Below are 19,074 nucleotides of genomic sequence, written 5' to 3' on the forward strand. Positions count from 1 at the left end.
CAGATTCTTTATAATCAATTTTTTTTAATTGATTCTTGCTTTGAAAACAAAGAACACATCGGTCCACACACTGCTGCATAGAACACCATTATTGTGTGCATTCGACTTCGTGAAGAGGAAAGAGACTGCACCGCTTCACCTGTGACATAATGTTTTTGATTGCTAAATGTATCTGTTTGCAATATGCTGTGGCACTGGCAGTATGGAACTCATTAGCACTGCTAGAAGGTAACCACGGCTGTCTATAGCCAGAGGTGACCCCCATTTGTCAAAGTTGAGATAATGAGAAAAGAAGTACAGAGAAAATAAAGTTGCAGTTTAGTAGCCACCTATATCCTATTTATTGATGCAACAATATTACAGGGACACATCTAACACCCATCAAGGTACAGCTATCATATGTCAGACAGTCTGTCACATTGGCAAGTAGAACATGAGATGTTTAATTTGAGTTTGAAATGCCTACGGTAGTCTATGGTATCCAGCACCTTTGTAAGCTAACAGACTCTTCACACAAGATTTCATTCAATAGACCTCATTCCTACCTTCCCTCATGTTAACAGCTACAAAGATCACACAACCCAGCACCCAACAACGGGATCTCCACAGAGCTCCCGTAGTTCACCTCTACCATGGTTTGCAGTGCACCATGGTATTGGAGAAGAGAGATACCCAGAATGGTTGCAAATGCGCTTCTATTCTGAGTTGCATTATGCGTGGTGCACTAGTGTTTTCAGTACTGCAACATCTCACAGCGCTCCTCTTATGAGAGTTACGGCGCACCTTACAGGTGCAGTACTGAAACAAATGTTTGTAGACTGCTTCTAACCCGACTGCCAGTTTATCCTGGTATCCCAGTATTGACACATTCACAGAGCTCTCGCTTTCTTTATGTACACTTCTGGTCAGAGGCTAATGCACCAGAAAAGGAGCTTTAAGGATAAATGCACTTTCTACAAGGATGTGTGTGTGCATCACTGCTTTCCACCATAAGGCTCGCTACCTCTTCCACACTCATCTGCTTGGGCATGGGTTGGCGGGTTGGGCCCACTGATGTGGAGGTGCTGCCCCCAGCTTGGCCCCCCGACACCGCTGCTGCAGGCGTCATTTTTGGTGTACCAAAAAAGGTTTTGGGAGGCACACCAGACTTAAGTGACTCTTCCTTCTTCTTCTGTTCCTTCTTCTCCATGGCAACTTTCTTGGTACCGGAGGACCTGCTACCTGCTTTCTTTGGGGGCATCTTCAACAGATGTCAAAACAGCACTCAGTTGCACAAGTTGCAGAGATGCCTGGTCAGGTCACTGACATGTCACGTTGTGTACAGCAGCAGGATGTCGGTCTGGCACCACAACAGTGGATGATGATGACACACCTCCTCTGTCTTTTGTGCACCTAAAAGCAAAAAAGCCAGAAGAACATCAGTCAAAAGATCCATAATATAATATATAACTTATTAGTGTCTGGTGGGTGGTCATCACAATTATTAAATTTTATGAAGTCAGTGAACAACATCAACAGTATAGCCAGCTATTAAGAGACTGACAAGGCCAGGGATCCTGTTGTATTTGTACTGTGTACACTGAGGAAGAAGAATAGCAAGGAACAAAAACATAAATGTAGTCTAGCCTGTTTGACCTAAATAAAATGTGTGAATCTTATGGGATGGATGCAGCATCAGGGAGCAACAACACAACGAACATATACACATAAAAACTAAAGGCATTTATTTACAACACCCAAAAAGTGAAATCTAACCCCGTAAAAAAGTATAGGCCACATTTTACAATTCAATCCAAAGCCATACATGATGTTTTAATTTAATGCACAACACAAAAACAGTTGTTTACATTCCATGCACCCGCCGTGATGATTGCTGAGTTGTACCCCTGGGTCTACTGTACGACTAGGCCACAAGTTTGGACGCCTATGGCAAAAGCACAATGCCTGCCTTCCTAAAATGGCTGCCACACACATGCTCAGGCCACCCACCTCAATAATAACCAAAAAGTGATTACAAAGGACAGGAACAGGAAGTTGTAGTGTCTGTGGAACTTACTTCCTCTCATAAAAATGTTTTCCAGAAAAATAAAAGCTTCTCCCTGCTCCAAACCTACAGCTCAATGACAGCCTGAGGAGTTTTTTGTGCAGAAATGCACAAAAAAGCGTTTTCGAGAAGGGTCTATGTTGCTCGCGAGATATTGTTTGCCAGATTGCAAAAGCTGCGTGTTCCGGATCGCGAACTGTACAAAAAGGCTTTCTCGCGTGCGCGAACACGCATATTGCGAGCGCGAAAATGACGAAAACTGTACGTCCGCGTTGTCGCGCTGTGCAGAGTTACCGAAAGATCGCGAGCTGAATCCCTAGGCTTACATACTGGCTAAAAAGCCCAATTTATTTAGCACACACCCAAAAAATGCTATTCCACCCCAAAACACACCTTTTGCAATAAAATCTGAGGCCATCCATGGTGTAAAGGAAAATCAGCAGACAACACCAACTGTACATTTAAATCACACACCACAGATTGGAGGCTGACTACCTCTGGGCCTACTGGTAGACTAGGCCACAAGCTTGGAACCGGATGGCAAAAGCCAGCACACTGCTTGGATGGCTCCACAAAATGGCCGCCACACACCCACAACCACAAGAAATGGGAGACAGTCAATGTACGCCTATGGCAAAAGCACAATGCCTGCCTTCCTAAAATGGCTGCTACACACATGCTCAGGCCACCCACCACAATAATAACCAAAAAGTGATTACAAAGGACAGGAACAGGAAGTTGTAGTGTCTGTGGAACTTACTTTCTCTCGTAAAAATGTTTTCCAGAAAAATAAAAGCTTCTCCCTTCTCCAAACCTACAGCTCAATGACAGCCTGAGGAGTTTTTTGTGCAAAAAGGAACAAAAAAGCGTTTTCGAGAACGGTCTATGTTGCTCGCGAGATATTGTTTGCCAGATTGCAAAAGCTGCGTGTTCGGGATCGCGAACTGTACAAAAAGGCTTTCTCGCGTGCGCGAACACGCATATTGCGAGCGCAAAAATGACGAAAACTGTAAGTCCGCGTTGTCGCGCTGTGCAGAGTTACCGAAAGTTCGCGAGCTGAATCCCTAGGCTTACATGCTGGCTAAAAAGCCCAATTTATTTAGCACACACCCAAAAAATGCTGTTCCACCCCAAAACACACCTTTTGCAATAAAATCCAAAGCCATCCATGGTGTAAAGGAAAATCAGCAGACAACACAAACTGTACATTTAAATCACGCACCAAATATTGGAGGCTGAGTACCTCTGGGCCTACTGGCAGACTAGACCACAAGCTTGGAACCGTATGGCAAAAGCAAGCACACTGCTTGGATGGCTCCACAAAATGGCCGCCACACAACCACAACCACAAGAAATGGGAGACAGTCAATGTACACCTATGGCAAAAGCAAATTGCCTGCCTTACTAAAATGGCCGCCACACACATGCTCAGGCCACCCACCACAATAATAACCAAAAAGTGATTACAAAGGACAGGAACAGGAAGTTGTAGTGTCTGTGGAACGTACTTCCTCTCATAAAAATGTTTTCCAGAAAAATAAAAGCTTCTCCCTGCTCCAAACCTACAGCTCAATAACAGCCTGAGGAGTTTTTTGTGCAGAAATGCACAAAAAAGCGTTTTCGAGAAGGGTCTATGTTGCTCGCGAGATATTGTTTGCAGATTGCAAAAGCTGCGTGTTCGGGATCGCGAACTGTACAAAAAGGCTTTCTCGCGTGCGCGAACACGCATATTGCGAGCGCGAAAATGACGAAAACTATAAGTCCGCATTGTCGCGCTGTGCAGAGTTACCGAAAGTTTGCGAGCTGAATCCCTAGGCTTACATACTGGCTAAAAAGCCCAATTTATTTAGCACACACCCAAAAAATGCTATTCCACATCAAAACACACCTTTTGCAATAAAATCCAAAGCCATCCATGGTGTAAAGGAAAATCAGCAGACAACACAAACTGTACATTTAAATCACGCACCACAGATTGGAGGCTGACTACCTCTGGGCCTACTGGCAGACTAGGCCACAAGCTTGGAACCGGATGGCAAAAGCAAGCACACTGCTTGGATGGCTCCACAAAATGGCCGCCACACACCCTCAACCACAAGAAATGGGAGACAGTCAATGTACGCCTATGGCAAAAGCACAATGCCTGCCTTCCTAAAATGGCCGCCACACACATGCTCAGGCCACCCACCACAATAATAACCAAAAAGTGATTACAAAGGACAGGAACAGGAAGTTGTAGTGTCTGTGGAACGTACTTCCTCTCATAAAAATGTTTTCCAGAAAAATAAAAGCTTCTCCCTGCTCCAAATCTACAGCTCAATGACAGCCTGAGGAGTTTTTTGTGCAGAAATGCACAAAAAAGCGTTTTCGAGAAGGGTCTATGTTGCTCACGAGATATTGTTTGCCAGATTGCAAAAGCTGCGTGTTCGGGATCGCGAACTGTACAAAAAGGCCTTCTCGCGTGCGCGAACACGCATATTGCGAGCGCGAAAATGACGAAAACTGTAAGTCCGCATTGTCGCGCTGTGCAGAGTTACCGAAAGGTCGCGAGCTGAATCCCTAAGCTTACATACTGGCTAAAAGCCCAATTTATTTAGCTCACACCCAAAAAATGCTATTCCACCCCAAAACACACCTTTTGCAATAAAATCCAAAGCCATCCATGGTGTAAAGGAAAATCAGCAGACAACACAAACTGTACATTTAAATCACGCACCACAGATTGGAGGCTGACTACCTCTGGGCCTACTGGCAGACTAGGCCACAAGCTTGGAACCGGATGGCAAAAACAAGCACACTGCTTGAATGGCTCCACAAAATGGCCGCCACACACCCACAACCACAAGAAATGGGAGACAGTCAATGTACGCCTATGGCAAAAACACAATGCCTGCTTCCCTAAAATGGCCGCCACACACATGCTCAGGCCACCCACCACAATAATAACCAAAAAGTGATTACAAAGGACAGGAACAGGAAGTTGTAGTGTCTGTGGAACTTACTTCCTCTCATAAAAATATTTTCCAGAAAAATAAAAGCTTCTCCCTGCTCCAAACCTACAGCTCAATGACAGCCTGAGGAGTTTTTTGTGCAGAAATGCACAAAAAAGCGTTTTCGAGAAGGGTCTATGTTGCTCGCGAGATATTGTTTGCCAGATTGCAAAAGCTGCGTGTTCGGGATCGCGAACTGTACAAAAAGGCTTTCTCGCGTGCGCGAACACGCATATTGCGAGCGCGAAAATGACGAAAACTGTAAGTCCGCGTTGTCACGCTGTGCAGAGTTACCGAAAGATCGCGAGCTGAATCCCTAGGCTTACATACTGGCTAAAAAGCCCAATTTATTTAGCCCACACCCAAAAAATGCTGTTCCACCCCAAAACACACCTTTTGCAATAAAATCCAAAGCCATCTATGGTGTAAAGGAAAATCAGCAGACAACACAAACTGTACATTTAAATCACGCACCAAAGATTGGAGGCTGAGTACCTCTGGGCCTACTGGCAGACTAGGCCACAAGCTTGGAACCATATGGCAAAAGCAAGCACACTGCTTGGATGGCTCCACAAAATGGCCGCCACACAACCACAAGAAATGGGAGACAGTCAATGTACACCTATGGCAAAAGCAAAATGTCTGCCTTCCTAAAATGGCCACCACACACATCCTCAGGCCACCCACCACAATAATAACCAAAAAGTGATTACAAAGGACAGGAACAGGAAGTTGTAGTGTCTGTGGAACTTACTTCCTCTCATAAAAATGTTTTCCAGAAAAATAAAAGCTTCTCCCTGCTCCAAACCTACAGCTCAATAACAGCCTGAGGAGTTTTTTGTGCAGAAATGCACAAAAAAGCGTTTTTGAGAAGGGTCTATGTTGCTCGCGAGATATTGTTTGCCAGATTGCAAAAGCTGCGTGTTCGGGATCGCAAACTGTACAAAAAGTCTTTCTCGCGTGCGCGAACACGCATATTGCGAGCGCGAAAATGACGAAAACTGTAAGTCCGCGTTGTCGCGCTGTGCAGAGATACCGAAAGTTTGCGAGCTGAATCCCTAGGCTTACATACTGGCTAAAAAGCCCAATTTATTTAGCACACACCCAAAAAATGCTATTCCACATCAAAACACACTTTTTGCAATAAAATCCAAAGCCATCCATGGTGTAAAGGAAAATCAGCAGACAACACAAACTGTATATTTAAATCACGCACCACAGATTTGAGGCTGACTACCTCTGGGCCTACTGGCAGACTAGGCCACAAGCTTGGAACCGGATGGCAAAAGCAAGCACACTGCTTGGATGGCTCCACAAAATGGCCGCCACACACCCTCAACCACAAGAAATGGGAGACAGTCAATGTACGCCTATGGCAAAAGCACAATGCCTGCCTTCCTAAAATGGCCCCCACACACATGCTCAGGCCACCCACCACAATAATAACCACAAAGTGATTACAAAGGACAGGAACAGGAAGTTGTAGTGTCTGTGGAACGTACTTCCTCTCATAAAAATGTTTTCCAGAAAAATAAAAGCTTCTCCCTGCTCCAAACCTACAGCTCAATGACAGCCTGAGGAGTTTTTTGTGCAGAAATGCACAAAAAAGCGTTTTCGAGAAGGGTCTATGTTGCTCACGAGATATTGTTTGCCAGATTGCAAAAGCTGCGTGTTCGGGATCGTGAACTGTACAAAAAGGTTTTCTTGCGTGCGCGAACACGCATATTGCGAGTGCGAAAATGACGAAAAATGTAAGTCCGCGTTGTCGCGCTGTGCAGAGTTACCGAAAGTTCGCGAGCTGAATCCCTAGGCTTACATACTGGCTAAAAAGCCCAATTTATTTAGCACACACAGAAAAAATGCTATTCCACCCCAAAACACACATTTTGCAATAAAATCCAAAGCCATCCATGGTGTAAAGGAAAATCAACAGACAACACAAACTGTACATTTAAATCACGCACCACAGATTGGAGGCTGACTACCTCTGGGCCTACTGGCAGACTAGGCCAAAAGCTTGGAACCGGATGGCAAAAGCAAGCACACTGCTTGGATGGCTCCACAAAATGGCCGCCACACACCCACAACCACAAGAAATGGGAGACAGTCAATGTACGCCTATGGCAAAAGCACAATGCCTGCCTTCCTAAAATGGCCGCTACACACATGCTCAGGCCACCCACCACAGTAATAACCAAAAAGTTATTACAAAGGACAGGAACAGGAAGTTGTAGTGTCTGTGGAACGTACTTCCTCTCATAAAAATGTTTTCCAGAAAAATAAAAGCTTCTCCCTGCTCCAAATCTACAGCTCAATGACAGCCTGGGGAGTTTTTTGTGCAGAAATGCACAAAAAAGCGTTTTCGAGAAGGGTCTATGTTGCTCGCGAGATATTGTTTGCCAGATTGCAAAAGCTGCGTGTTCGGGATCGCGAACTGTACAAAAAGGCTTTCTCGCGTGCGCGAACAGGCATATTGCGAGCGCGAAAATGACGAAAACTGTAAGTCCGCGTTGTCGCGCTGTGCAGAGTTACCGAAAGTTCGCGAGCTGAATCCCTAAGCTTACATACTGGCTAAAAGCCCAATTTATTTAGCACACACCCAAAAAATGCTATTCCACCCCAAAACACACCTTTTGCAATAAAATCCAAAGCCATCCATGGTGTAAAGGAAAATCAGCAGACAACACACAAACTGTACATTTAAATCACGCACCACAGATTGGAGGCTGACTACCTCTGGGCCTACTGGCAGACTAGGCCACAAGCTTGGAACCGGATGGCAAAAGCAAGCACACTGCTTGAATGGCTCCACAAAATGGCCGCCACACACCCACAACCACAAGAAATGGGAGACAGTCAATGTACGCCTATGGCAAAAGCACAATGCCTGCCTTCCTAAAATGGCCGCCACACACATGCTCAGGCCACCCACCACAATAATAACCAAAAAGTGATTACAAAGGACAGGAACAGGAAGTTGTAGTGTCTGTGGAACTTACTTCCTCTCATAAAAATGTTTTCCAGAAAAATAAAAGCTTCTCCCTGCTCCAAACCTACAACTCAATGACAGCCTGAGGAGTTTTTTGTGCAGAAATGCACAAAAAAGCGTTTTCGAGAAGGGTCTATGTTGCTCACGAGATATTGTTTGCCAGATTGCAAAAGCTGCGTGTTCGGGATCGTGAACTGTACAAAAAGGTTTTCTCGCGTGCGCGAACACGCATATTGCGAGTGCGAAAATGACGAAAACTGTAAGTCCGCGTTGTCTCGCTGTGCAGAGTTACCGAAAGTTCGCGAGCTGAATCCCTAGGCTTACATACTGGCTAAAAAGCCCAATTTATTTAGCACACACCCAAAAAATGCTATTCCACCCCAAAACACACCTTTTGCAAAAAAATCCAAAGCCATCCATGGTGTAAAGGAAAATCAACAGACAACACAAACTGTACATTTAAATCACGCACCACAGATTGGAGGCTGACTACCTCTGGGCCTACTGGCAGACTAGGCCAAAAGCTTGGAACCGGATGGTAAAAGCAAGCACACTGCTTGGATGGCTCCACAAAATGGCCGCCACACACCCACAACCACAAGAAATGGGAGACAGTCAATGTACGCCTATGGCAAAAACACAATGCCTGCTTCCCTAAATTGGCCGCCACACACATGCTCAGGCCACCCACCACAATAATAACCAAAAAGTGATTACAAAGGACAGGAACAGGAAGTTGTAGTGTCTGTGGAACTTACTTCCTCTCATAAAAATGTTTTCCAGAAAAATAAAAGCTTCTCCCTGCTCCAAACCTACAGCTCAATGACAGCCTGAGGAGTTTTTTGTGCAGAAATGCACAAAAAGCGTTTTCGAGAAGGGTCTATGTTGCTCGCGAGATATTGTTTGCCAGATTGCAAAAGCTGCATGTTCGGGATCGCGAACTTTACAAAAAGGCTTTCTCGCGTGCGCGAACACGCATATTGCGAGTGCGAAAATGACGAAAACAGTAAGTCCGCGTTGTTGCGCTGTGCAGAGTTACCGAAAGTTCGCGAGCTGAACCCCTAGGCTTACATACTGGCTGAAAAGCCCCATTTATTAAACACACACCCAAAATCTGCTATCCCACCCCAAAAAACACCTTTTGCAATGAAATCCAAAGCCATCCATGGAGTAAAAAAAAAAACAGACAACACAAACTGTGAATTTAAACAACGCACCAAAGATTTGCGGCTGGCTACCTCTGGGCCTACTGGCAGACTAGGCCACAAGCTTGGAACAGTCAATGTAAGCCTATGGCAAAAGCAAAAGCACAATGCCTGGCTTCACAAAATGGCCACCACACACATGGCCAGGAGGACACAACAACAACAAGCATAAGCCAAGGGGAACAAAGAAAAGAAATGCAGGCCTTTATGGAAAAAGAAGCACACACTACTAAACTACCACCACAAAAATTGCCACAAGCCACATGGGCACTCACAGTCACAACAGGCCATGGAAAACAATGAAATGAAGCAGGCCTATAATATATGACCAGACATGGAAGCCTGCTAAACAACACAGCTTTAATTCAAAAATGAAAATCAACAGGGCTACGAAAGGATTGGAAAGAAGTTACACACATCAAGCACACACATCCAACAAAGGTAAATCACACACACACACACACACCAACAGTGAAATACACCACAGCCACGTTTAGCATTTCAATCCTATGCCATCCATGCCCTACATGATGTAGAAATTCTACAGACACCACAAAACATGGACCCATGGGTACCCTACTGGCAGAAATTGCAGAGAAGAACAACTAGGCCACTATTGAAACTAGTACAGGCCACCCGCCACAACAATAATTTTTAAAAACAATAAAAATCCCAGAAAAATGTAGGTACAAACAAGCCCCAATGAAACAAACACACCAATTCTCCAACTTACTTGTAGTAAATTAAATCTCAAATCAAAAATTCCTCAAATAAATCCAATCCAATGGTATGATGCAGCAGACAGACACAAAAAGTGATCCTTCCAGCTCCAAATCCAAATGAAAGTGAACAACACATGCACAAAGGACTGGGAGGAGCCTGCTGGACAGGAACTGGAAGTTGTAGACTCAGGGGCACTTCCTTCCTCTTGAAAAAAAAGAGTTAAAAAAATTAAAGGACTCTTTCTTACACAAAAGACTACAGCAAGGTCACAATCTGAGGAGTTTTCTGAGCAAAATGATCATTTTAGAGAAGGTTTTATGAAGCTCGCGAGATATTCTTAGCCAGATTGTAGTTTTTCCATGTTCGGGATCGCGATCTTACCAAAACAGCCGCCGGAAGTCAGCTCGTGCGCCCGAATGACGTGTTCGGGTTCGCACACTCTCGCGGGCTTGGGCAGCCATGTTACAAATCTCGTGGCGCTCGCGAACGGACAGAAAGGAAGTTGGCGATCGCAGAATCACAGTAAGACGTTACCGCGCGCGCGAGAATGAATATTGAGCTCGCGAGGAAGCAAAACTACTACGCTACGCGCTAGATTGCGTAGCAATCTGCAACTTCGCGCTCTACGTGAATCGCGAAGTTACCTAAACTTCGCAAGCTCCGCGAACGGAGCGTAGTTCAACGCCCAGGCTTACTCTTGAACAGCAGACAGGAGGCTGCTGAGAGAGTAAGGGAGGGACAATGAGTCAAAGTTCCTACACTCTCTGCCTTCCCTAAACCCAGGGCAGCCTCCTATTTACTGGTGAGCTTGAACATTGAATAATGGGAAATAAAAATGGTTAAAAAGACTCAGCAAGCCTCTACCTTCTGTTGTGCTGCAGCTCTCCTGCATCCTCTGAAGCTATTGATCCCAATGGGCAAGCCTGTGGCCATAACTACCTGCGCTACAGGCAGTAACCCACTGTGAGCTGCCTATAGAAGTGAGCCGGGTAGCAAATTCTCCCTCCTTTATCCTGTGGTAGTAGGGAGCAGTAGGGTGACCAACTGGCATAGGTGCAAATTCAGGACAGTGAGCATAAAAATTCAGGACAAAGGGTTAAAATTCAGGACCTAAATTCAGGGCAGAATGTCAAAATTCAGCAACATTTTTTGGGCCAAAAGGTATGTTGTACAGACACATCAGAGGATGTCGAACCATAGTAAATAAGTAAGCAAATAGACAACCAACATAAGTAGACGTCAAAATAAGTTTATATTAGGTTGAGACAATCATGCACTTCCCTTCTGTCACTGCTTTTGGCTACTTTGGCATCCTTTAGCCCCCTCCCCACAGGTGCATCATGGCGATTATTCTGCTGTGTTTATTTGTTATTCTGTCTTATGCTGCCCTGTGAGCAACAGATCAAAGTCAGAAAGGGCTAGGAAACTCTTATCTGACCACCCCACCTTGTGACACCCCCACTCAATCAGATATAGCAGGTGCTTCCCCAACCATTTGGCCCATTGTCATACTTTATGTAATAATCACCCACAATCAGAATGACAATGGGCCTGTCCACAAACTGAGCGAGATCGGGGAGGGGCTGCTGCAGCCTCATGTGTTCAAATGATAAGTGGGAACTGCCTGCAAATGTGGCAGGGGAATAGCACAGCTTGTTGCCATCCCCAAAATTACGGACAAAGGGCACCCGTGGAAGAAATCCTCATGGACAACGGACAAGAGGCCCAAATAACGGGCAGTCTGTGAAATTTACGGAGGGTTGGGCACCCTAGGGAGTAGGCAGGTGGATTCTACCGGTCGGGAATCTAACAGTGGGATGTGGCAGGCAGGGAGATTTCCTCAATGAAGAGCTGAAAACGTGAGGTAGGCTGGAATAGGATTTCCCCCCCCCCCAACTGGAATGTTCGAGATGGAAGGCATGTGTATATAAAGAGGACTGGAAAAGTAATGTCCCCTATGTGTGGTGTATGTTGGCAGAGATAAGGCAGGAAACATGCCCAGGAGTAAGCTGGTTATAGAAGGAAGGGGGGGTGGGAGTTTCCATGAAGAGAGTTGCCAGTAGGAGGGAGCGTGTATGTAACTTTCCAAAGAAAGGAGCTGATTTTGGCAGAAAGCAGACAGAAAAACTTGCCTAATAGTTCACTGCTGGTGATGGGAATGAAAATGGGCAGTGGGACTCACCTCCGAGTAACCTTATCTGACTCCCTTGCACATCCTGAATCCTACAGCCATGTGTTGGTCATTGTTTTAGCAAATGCTGGGCATTCACTAGCATGGAGTAATTGACTGTTCTATGTTTTCATGCTCTGCCATTGGATTAGGAATTCTGCCTGAGGAAAATGTCAATTATCAAACAAAATTGCCAACAATAATCTTTACTATTTTACTTTATTCACCACAGGGGTCCGTGCATCTCGCCAGATGGCAGCGACTGACCTCGGAAAGATGAACAAATTCAAAGCAAAGATGGTGGCGGCTGGCGAGGAGTTGTGCGTGGAGCCGGCTCTCATTGCTGCAATAGTTTCTCGTGAATCCCGTGCTTTCTCTGACCTGGGGAACGGATTCGGGGATGAAGGAAATGGATTTGGTTTAATGCAGGTCAAAAATCAAAGCAGCGCTGAGAGGGGATCCGATATATATCCCTTGTTGAGCATCTAGTCGCCAAAAGTGTGTCTGAACTGGTCATACAGATACATAGTATCAATGTTGCTTTGCATTTTAGGTTGACAAACGCTCCCACCAACCCAGAGGTACTTGGGACAGTCAAGAACACATTACCCAGGCTACAGAGATTCTAGCCAGCAGGATCCAGGAAATCACGAAGAAGTTTCCGAAGTGGTCTGTGGAGCAGAAATTGAAAGGTCTGTATCAATATATGAGGACCTGCTTCCCCCTCTGCTCACCTTCAGTCTCACTCAAAATCCACTACTCACCTCTGGCATCTAGGAGTGAGAACTTTCACGAAATGTGTATTTCCTAAAGAATAACGTCCACACCAATCCTCCAATATGAAAGGTATTTTATCTTTGAATGTTGTGATGCGATAATTTCTCCAGGTCCTGAGGGAGTGATTGGTTACAGTACATTTGGTGCCCCATTTATGAGGATTTGGAGCAGGGCAACACTGCGACGAATCTTGCTGCGCTGCCCTGCGTCAAAAGAAAAGTGCAGGAATGCACTGTATCTATGAGATACAGGGCCTTCCTGTTCTTTTCCCCTGCGCTGGCTCACAATGGGCTGCCATGCGCCAACGCTGGCACCCTTGCCCCATGTTGCAAGGGTGCCTGCGTTATGGGGATGATTGATTTTATGCAGGAAGGGAAAACTGTCTGCACAAAATCAATCAATGGAGTCAATGTCCTCCTTCTATGTGTGCTGCCGAATGCAGCACACATAGAAAGAGGAAAAAACGAGTAGAAATAAGGACATTTCTCCTCGTTGCGGCTCCCTAACGCGACCCCTGGGGAATGCTTCAGATTCCATGGGTGTTGCATGGGAACACTTACAGCAACACCCATGGAACGCCCCTTTCACGCAGTGTTCTGAATGAAAGGGGCACGTATTTACTAGGCCATGAAAAGCCACATAAAGTGGCTTCGTGTGGCCCTGTAAGTATGCTGCTGCACAATAAGCCACCAGAGCATCAAAAAAGGGGCCCTCCGGAGGCGCAAAAGCGCCGCTAGGGCCTCGTAAATGAGCATGGAGGAGACAGCAGTAGAGACACATTTCCTAATAATGGCCTAATGCTGCTGACTTGCCCTGCACTGGCACAGGTTGCCTAACACCATGCACACACCTTTACACCATTGGGGAACAGGTGTTGGTATGATGTCTAACATAGGTTGTGTCCTAAAAACACACCTTGTCAGTACAAAATCCCATGCCTAGACATTTTTCATAATTTCACACGCATTGGATGTGTCGATGTGTTCTGTTCAGTGCTTCACACATGCAATATGTGAAATGTTTGGAGAAATAAAACCATTTCTCCAAGTTTCCACCAGCCTCACAGATGCGTTATTTTTACACTAAGCATGGCCTGGCTGCCTTAGTAGATTGGGCTTAGTGTCAAAGTCCATAGGTGCTTGTGCTACAATGATCACTTTTCACTCATCTAACACCCCCTTGACGTAAAGTGGTGCAAAGCAGTGCCAAATGCTATTTTCCTCAAGAAAAGGTTCTCTTTTCAGTGCTGTGAACTAAATCCCTTTCCAGACTTTGCACCACTGTGCCTTCCTTAGCGTGACTTTTTGCAGGGGCACATAATCAAATTAAATGTTCCCCATGCTCACACACTGATCATGACTCCCTTCCACTGATGTCTGCAGTCAGTGCATTTTGTCCCTATCTGCAGCTAGTCTTGCCCTGTGATGTGAAGACATCCTTCTGCCCGGCAGGACAAACTCCAACTCCCCATCTCCTCACAGAATTTAAGGCTCACAACTTCTGCTTTACCTAGGCAGGATTCCACAGTTCTCATGCATAATACCTGCCATTTGTTTTATATTTTGCCACTCTGGAACAGTCAAGATCTGGTAAGTGAAAAATAATTCCTGTAAAATGGTCAGGATTCTTTAGTAACATCACTAAATAAAATGGTGGACTGAGTGTTGAAACTTTTCAAATCTCAACTCCAGTCACAGATCTGGGTTTAATCCATCGTTATTTTGCTCACCACACCACTCCAATTTGGACCCAGCCATATGCAAATCAGTCTTGACCCTTCTCCCCATGGGAAAAGTTTAACCCGAACTGCCCGGCCAGGTCCTCCCTGGACTGGAAACAAGCATCCAGGGACCGGTTCCAGGGTATCACCCCTCATCAGCCAGGCTACCTTGAATCCAGTGGTGCAGCTAGCAAGAGACCCACTTCTGGGCATGCCCTTAGACACTTAGGGTGCACATAGCAACACCAAAAAATAAAATGATGGATGGAGTGTTGAAACTTTTCAAACACTCACACCAGTCGCAGATTTGGGTTTAATCCATCGATATTTTGCTAGCCACATCATCCCAGTTTGGACCCAGTTTTATGCAAATCAGTCTTGACCCTGCTCCCCATGGGAACAGTCCAGTCTGAACTGCCAAGTCAGGTCCTCCCTGGAATGGAAACAAGCATCCTGGTACCGGTTTCAGATTATAACCCCTCATCAACCAGCCTCATCATCTTGTTGTATTTACCAGGATTCTTTAATAACAGGGAAATTATCTTTCTATTTGCTCTAATCATCATTCTGGGATTATTTAGAGAACACTCAGGTACTTTTTAAGTGACTTTTTCGTACGTGATTGCTATTTTAGGTTTTTGTTTCAGGAAACAAAAAATACCAGCTATTTGACTGCTTTTCCAGATATTTGTAATGGCCTGGACTGAACAAAATACAGGGCAGGCTTGCAAAAAAGCAACACGGTGAAACCCCTAACTCCCAAGTTAGCCTCCCATGCATTAACTGTTTTACTAACACCAGCCTCTGAGCTTGCTATGACTGGGGACTGCACATAGGGTCCATTGCTGTGTACTCTGTAAGTATAGTAAATAGCTACGCACCAAATGCATCATCTTTCGTAACTGCAGTGAACACTGGAGAACCTTCCTAAGACTTAGGAACAGTGTCAAACTGGGACAGGAAAGAGGCCCAGGCACCAAAATAAAAAGCAGCCCCTGTTATTGAATCCGATAGATTAAAAAGTGTTCCATAATTGTAAATCAAGGCAGTTTTGAACTTCTAAAGGCCTGTTGTATAGGTGTGTTGCAAGACATGAAAAACATGCATTTGTGCATGCTGTAGGCAATGTTTGTGGTTGTATCATGGAATTCAACAGTAAAACCGACTTACCAAACCATAAATAGTCCCACTAGCAGGCAAAAAAGCAGTCCACACACTGAACTGTGAGACCAGTCCTTCTGACTGCCAGATTTCCCTAAAGACCAATCTGACCCTGAATAGGATTCTCCCCAATGTGTAAGGAGTTCCCAGAGACCTTAATCTGAGTAAGACCACTATTGTGTCCTTAGAAAGGTATGGTCCTTTAAGCCTCATGCAGTGAGAACAAGGCTGATGGCAGGTGTTCTCAAAAGTAAGGGTGTGCATTGAGGTGTTAGAAGACAGGTTAACGAATCTGATCCCCTTACTCAGAAAGTAAATGAAGCAAATTTGTATTCAACAATGTGTCCTTGTTTTAAATAAACTCTCAACATGACAACCACCAATTGGGAAATTGTGGTAAGGCGATCCCAACTTAATCATCAGGCACAAATGCTTTGGAAGTTTTAGTCGCCAGTCAGCCAGTTAAGATGTGAAATTGGAACCGAAGTTTTCATATTTCTGGTACATTCAGCGAGTATGGGTGAACTGTGTCACTAAAGAGGTCTCAGATATAATGAATTAATATATTACTATCAAATACGTCCTTAATTAATTGCCAGAATTTTCTAAATTCCTTAATTAGTTGTTAGAATTTACTAAACGCTCTAGTTTTTAGGCACCAAACCTTCTTGGCACTAACTATGCCAGCCAAAGAGGTATAGAACACTAGTGGTACATAATCGGAGAGCCCGTCATTTGTTTCCAGCAGTCATGTCCAGTGACGGCCAGTGCAAGTGAGAGCGTTGGTAGAAGGTGGGGGGACACGACAGACGACGAGAAGGGAAAATGAAATTAAAAAAGAAGAAAACCATATACCTTGCGCTTGTCACATCGGCGACTCTGCAATGCGGCGAGCGCAAGTTAAGTGGTTTTCTTTTTCTTAAATTTTATTTTCCCTCATCATCGTTTGTCGACCCCCTCACCCTGCCTCACCGCTCTTGCCTGCACCAGCCGTCACTGGTCATGTCTTCTCCAATGGTGGTGGACACCAAGCACAATCTAAGTAAGGAGCATCCCTTTGTAACAAGTGCTATCAATGACATCATGGCAGAGAGTCTATAGTTCTGAATGGAAACCCTTGTGGAATTTTATCACATTTTATGAACCACCCACCCTTGTGTCTCCGTTACATGCTTTGGTAGAATCAATGCAGACTCCCCTATTCCCACAGGGATGGCACTTAAAGGATTGAGGAGCTTTGACACAAATTCTACCAGGATATCAGCAGGCTCCAGTCTTTCCTGATGCCCTTCCGCCTTCCCTCCTGCTGCCACTGTATGGGGCCTTCTAAAGGTGGAAGCTTCTCCACTCTCACACAGTTATCCAGCTAGGAGGAGCAGTGGCTGTGCTGGGTGCCTGTCCTAGGATTCAGATTACTGGTCTGCCCTGCAGCAGCGCAAATCCTGTCCCCACACACAGGCACCCTGAAAGCTATTCTCAAGAAGTTCTAAATCCTTTCAGCTCGCACAGGGGAAATGATAAAATAAGGAGCAAGCGATTAACGTTTTTCTTTTTTAAGTTGTAGTGGGACAAACCTATCTCAACACTATGGGGCTGATTCCGATGTCGGCCGGACTCAGGTCTGTCCGACATCGGTCAGGAGCCATAACCGACCGACTTCGGAATCGGCCCCAATGTAGAACAAAAGTATCTCTCCACCAACAACCTATCAGCTTGTAAGAAATATAAGAATCTACACTTGTGCGTTCATTTTTTTTGATGGTTCGGTCTACATATTAACAAATTCCCAGAAAATGTTTTGTGCTCACTTCCATGTTTTCTCATGTTTTTTAAATGTTAGGTGGAATTGCTGCATATAATGCTGGCCCTGGAAATGTCAGGAACCAAGACGGGGACAGCCGCACCACTGGAAAAGACTATTCGAATGATGTTGTTGCTCGAGCCCAATATTACAGGGAAAAAGGATATTAACAACATGGATCAATTTCATTTGCAAAATTTCACAATATAACTGTTTCACGTAAAAAAGTGTTCAAAAATATGATTTTCAGATTTCGTTTTAAAAGCCAGAATTGTGATTCCAATCACCCCACACAATGTAATCTTTACAAATTACCTCACTCAATAAATAAATAATCGATCTTCATTACTGGTGTTTTGAACATGAAAGAATACTTTCTCTGATTTTGTCTGCAGAGTCGAAAAAGTATTTTAAAATAATGGCTAAAGGGAAAATTAACCTCCTGGGAAATTCATGGAGGTATCACTTGAAACTTGACCTCGGTGTTTCCTTTTCTTAATGCCTTTTGACCAGAACAGTCTGCTCCTAGGCGGAGTTCAGCAACATCCATGGTCTTCCAGACGTTCCCTCCAGCCAATTACTTGCAAGGGGATATTAACAAACTATTAGCAGCTGTTGAACTGCAACAAACAATATATTTAAAAAAAAAAATCAAAAATGAAGCGAATCTACCAGAAGTGACTGCTGGATTGGTTTCCGTGAGGTTTCAGAAATTTTCGCATCATTTGTTCATCTTTACTCAACTTATAACTCGTTCTTTGTGGCAGTCATGTTTACAGTAAGAAACTCTACGAACGCAGCAAAGCGGTACATATATTAAAATAATTTGATGTAATTTTTGCTGATTCAGAAAAGGCGTGGGGGAACTGATGTGCATTGGCAAAATATTCTATTTCTGTTTCTGTTTTTACACTTCAGTTCAGAAAATCTCAAAATTTAAAGATGTGCCCTTGTTGTGCACATAATTTTTGCAAATATAGTAAATTCACGGACATTCCATGCAAGAGCTTTTTAAAAACATATTTAATGACTTTCTGTACACATAGATGAATCTGCAATACAATCACAACCCTCTGTTTTCCTGCCCAGTATTGCATGAATCAAACAGAGTAAGGTCCAACAAGGTGGTGCCCTAATCGACCAGCGGAGTTTCCAAGTTACGTACCATACAGAGGTGGTTCAGTGTATGGGGTTTACTCACAAGGTGCAAGAAAAGCAACAAAAGAGATCAATAAAGAACAGCAAAAAGGAAACCCAGTTAAACTAATCAACTTGCAGGGGTGTACGGGATAAAGGAGACCAATGGAACAGGGGACCGCGGGTGGTATCCTTGCTGCTGCTTTGTGAATGAGAGCGCAAAAGGGTGGGAGAGTGCGCAATACTCAGGAAGAAGGGGAATATGTAAGTGTGCAAAGAAAGTTCAATCAGTGGTAAGGGTTGCAAAATCAATCGGAGTCTCCCTCCTTATTCTTGGTGGCAGTCTGTGAATGCCCG

The 19,074-nt window shown here is 44.6% G+C and overlaps 1 protein-coding gene across 4 annotated transcripts in view; it reads left to right on the top strand.

The window, feature by feature from the left end:
* LOC146805520 (lysozyme g-like) overlaps positions 1-17,925 on the top strand; it is an 81,667-nt gene extending 63,742 nt beyond the window's left edge. For all 4 annotated transcript variants that reach the window (XM_085620515.1, XM_085620514.1, XM_085620513.1 and 1 more), the window contains 3 exons: positions 12,354-12,550; positions 12,675-12,813; positions 17,620-17,925. In XM_085620515.1, coding sequence (XP_085476641.1) covers positions 12,354-12,550; positions 12,675-12,813; positions 17,620-17,750 — 467 coding nt within the window. In that variant the 3' untranslated portion in view covers positions 17,751-17,925. The remainder of the gene's footprint in view (positions 1-12,353; positions 12,551-12,674; positions 12,814-17,619) is intronic.
* Positions 17,926-19,074: the final 1,149 nt, after the last annotated feature.

The sequence above is a fragment of the Triturus cristatus genome, chromosome 8 (assembly GCF_964204655.1).
Source record: "Triturus cristatus chromosome 8, aTriCri1.1, whole genome shotgun sequence".
NCBI lineage: Eukaryota > Metazoa > Chordata > Amphibia > Caudata > Salamandridae > Triturus > Triturus cristatus.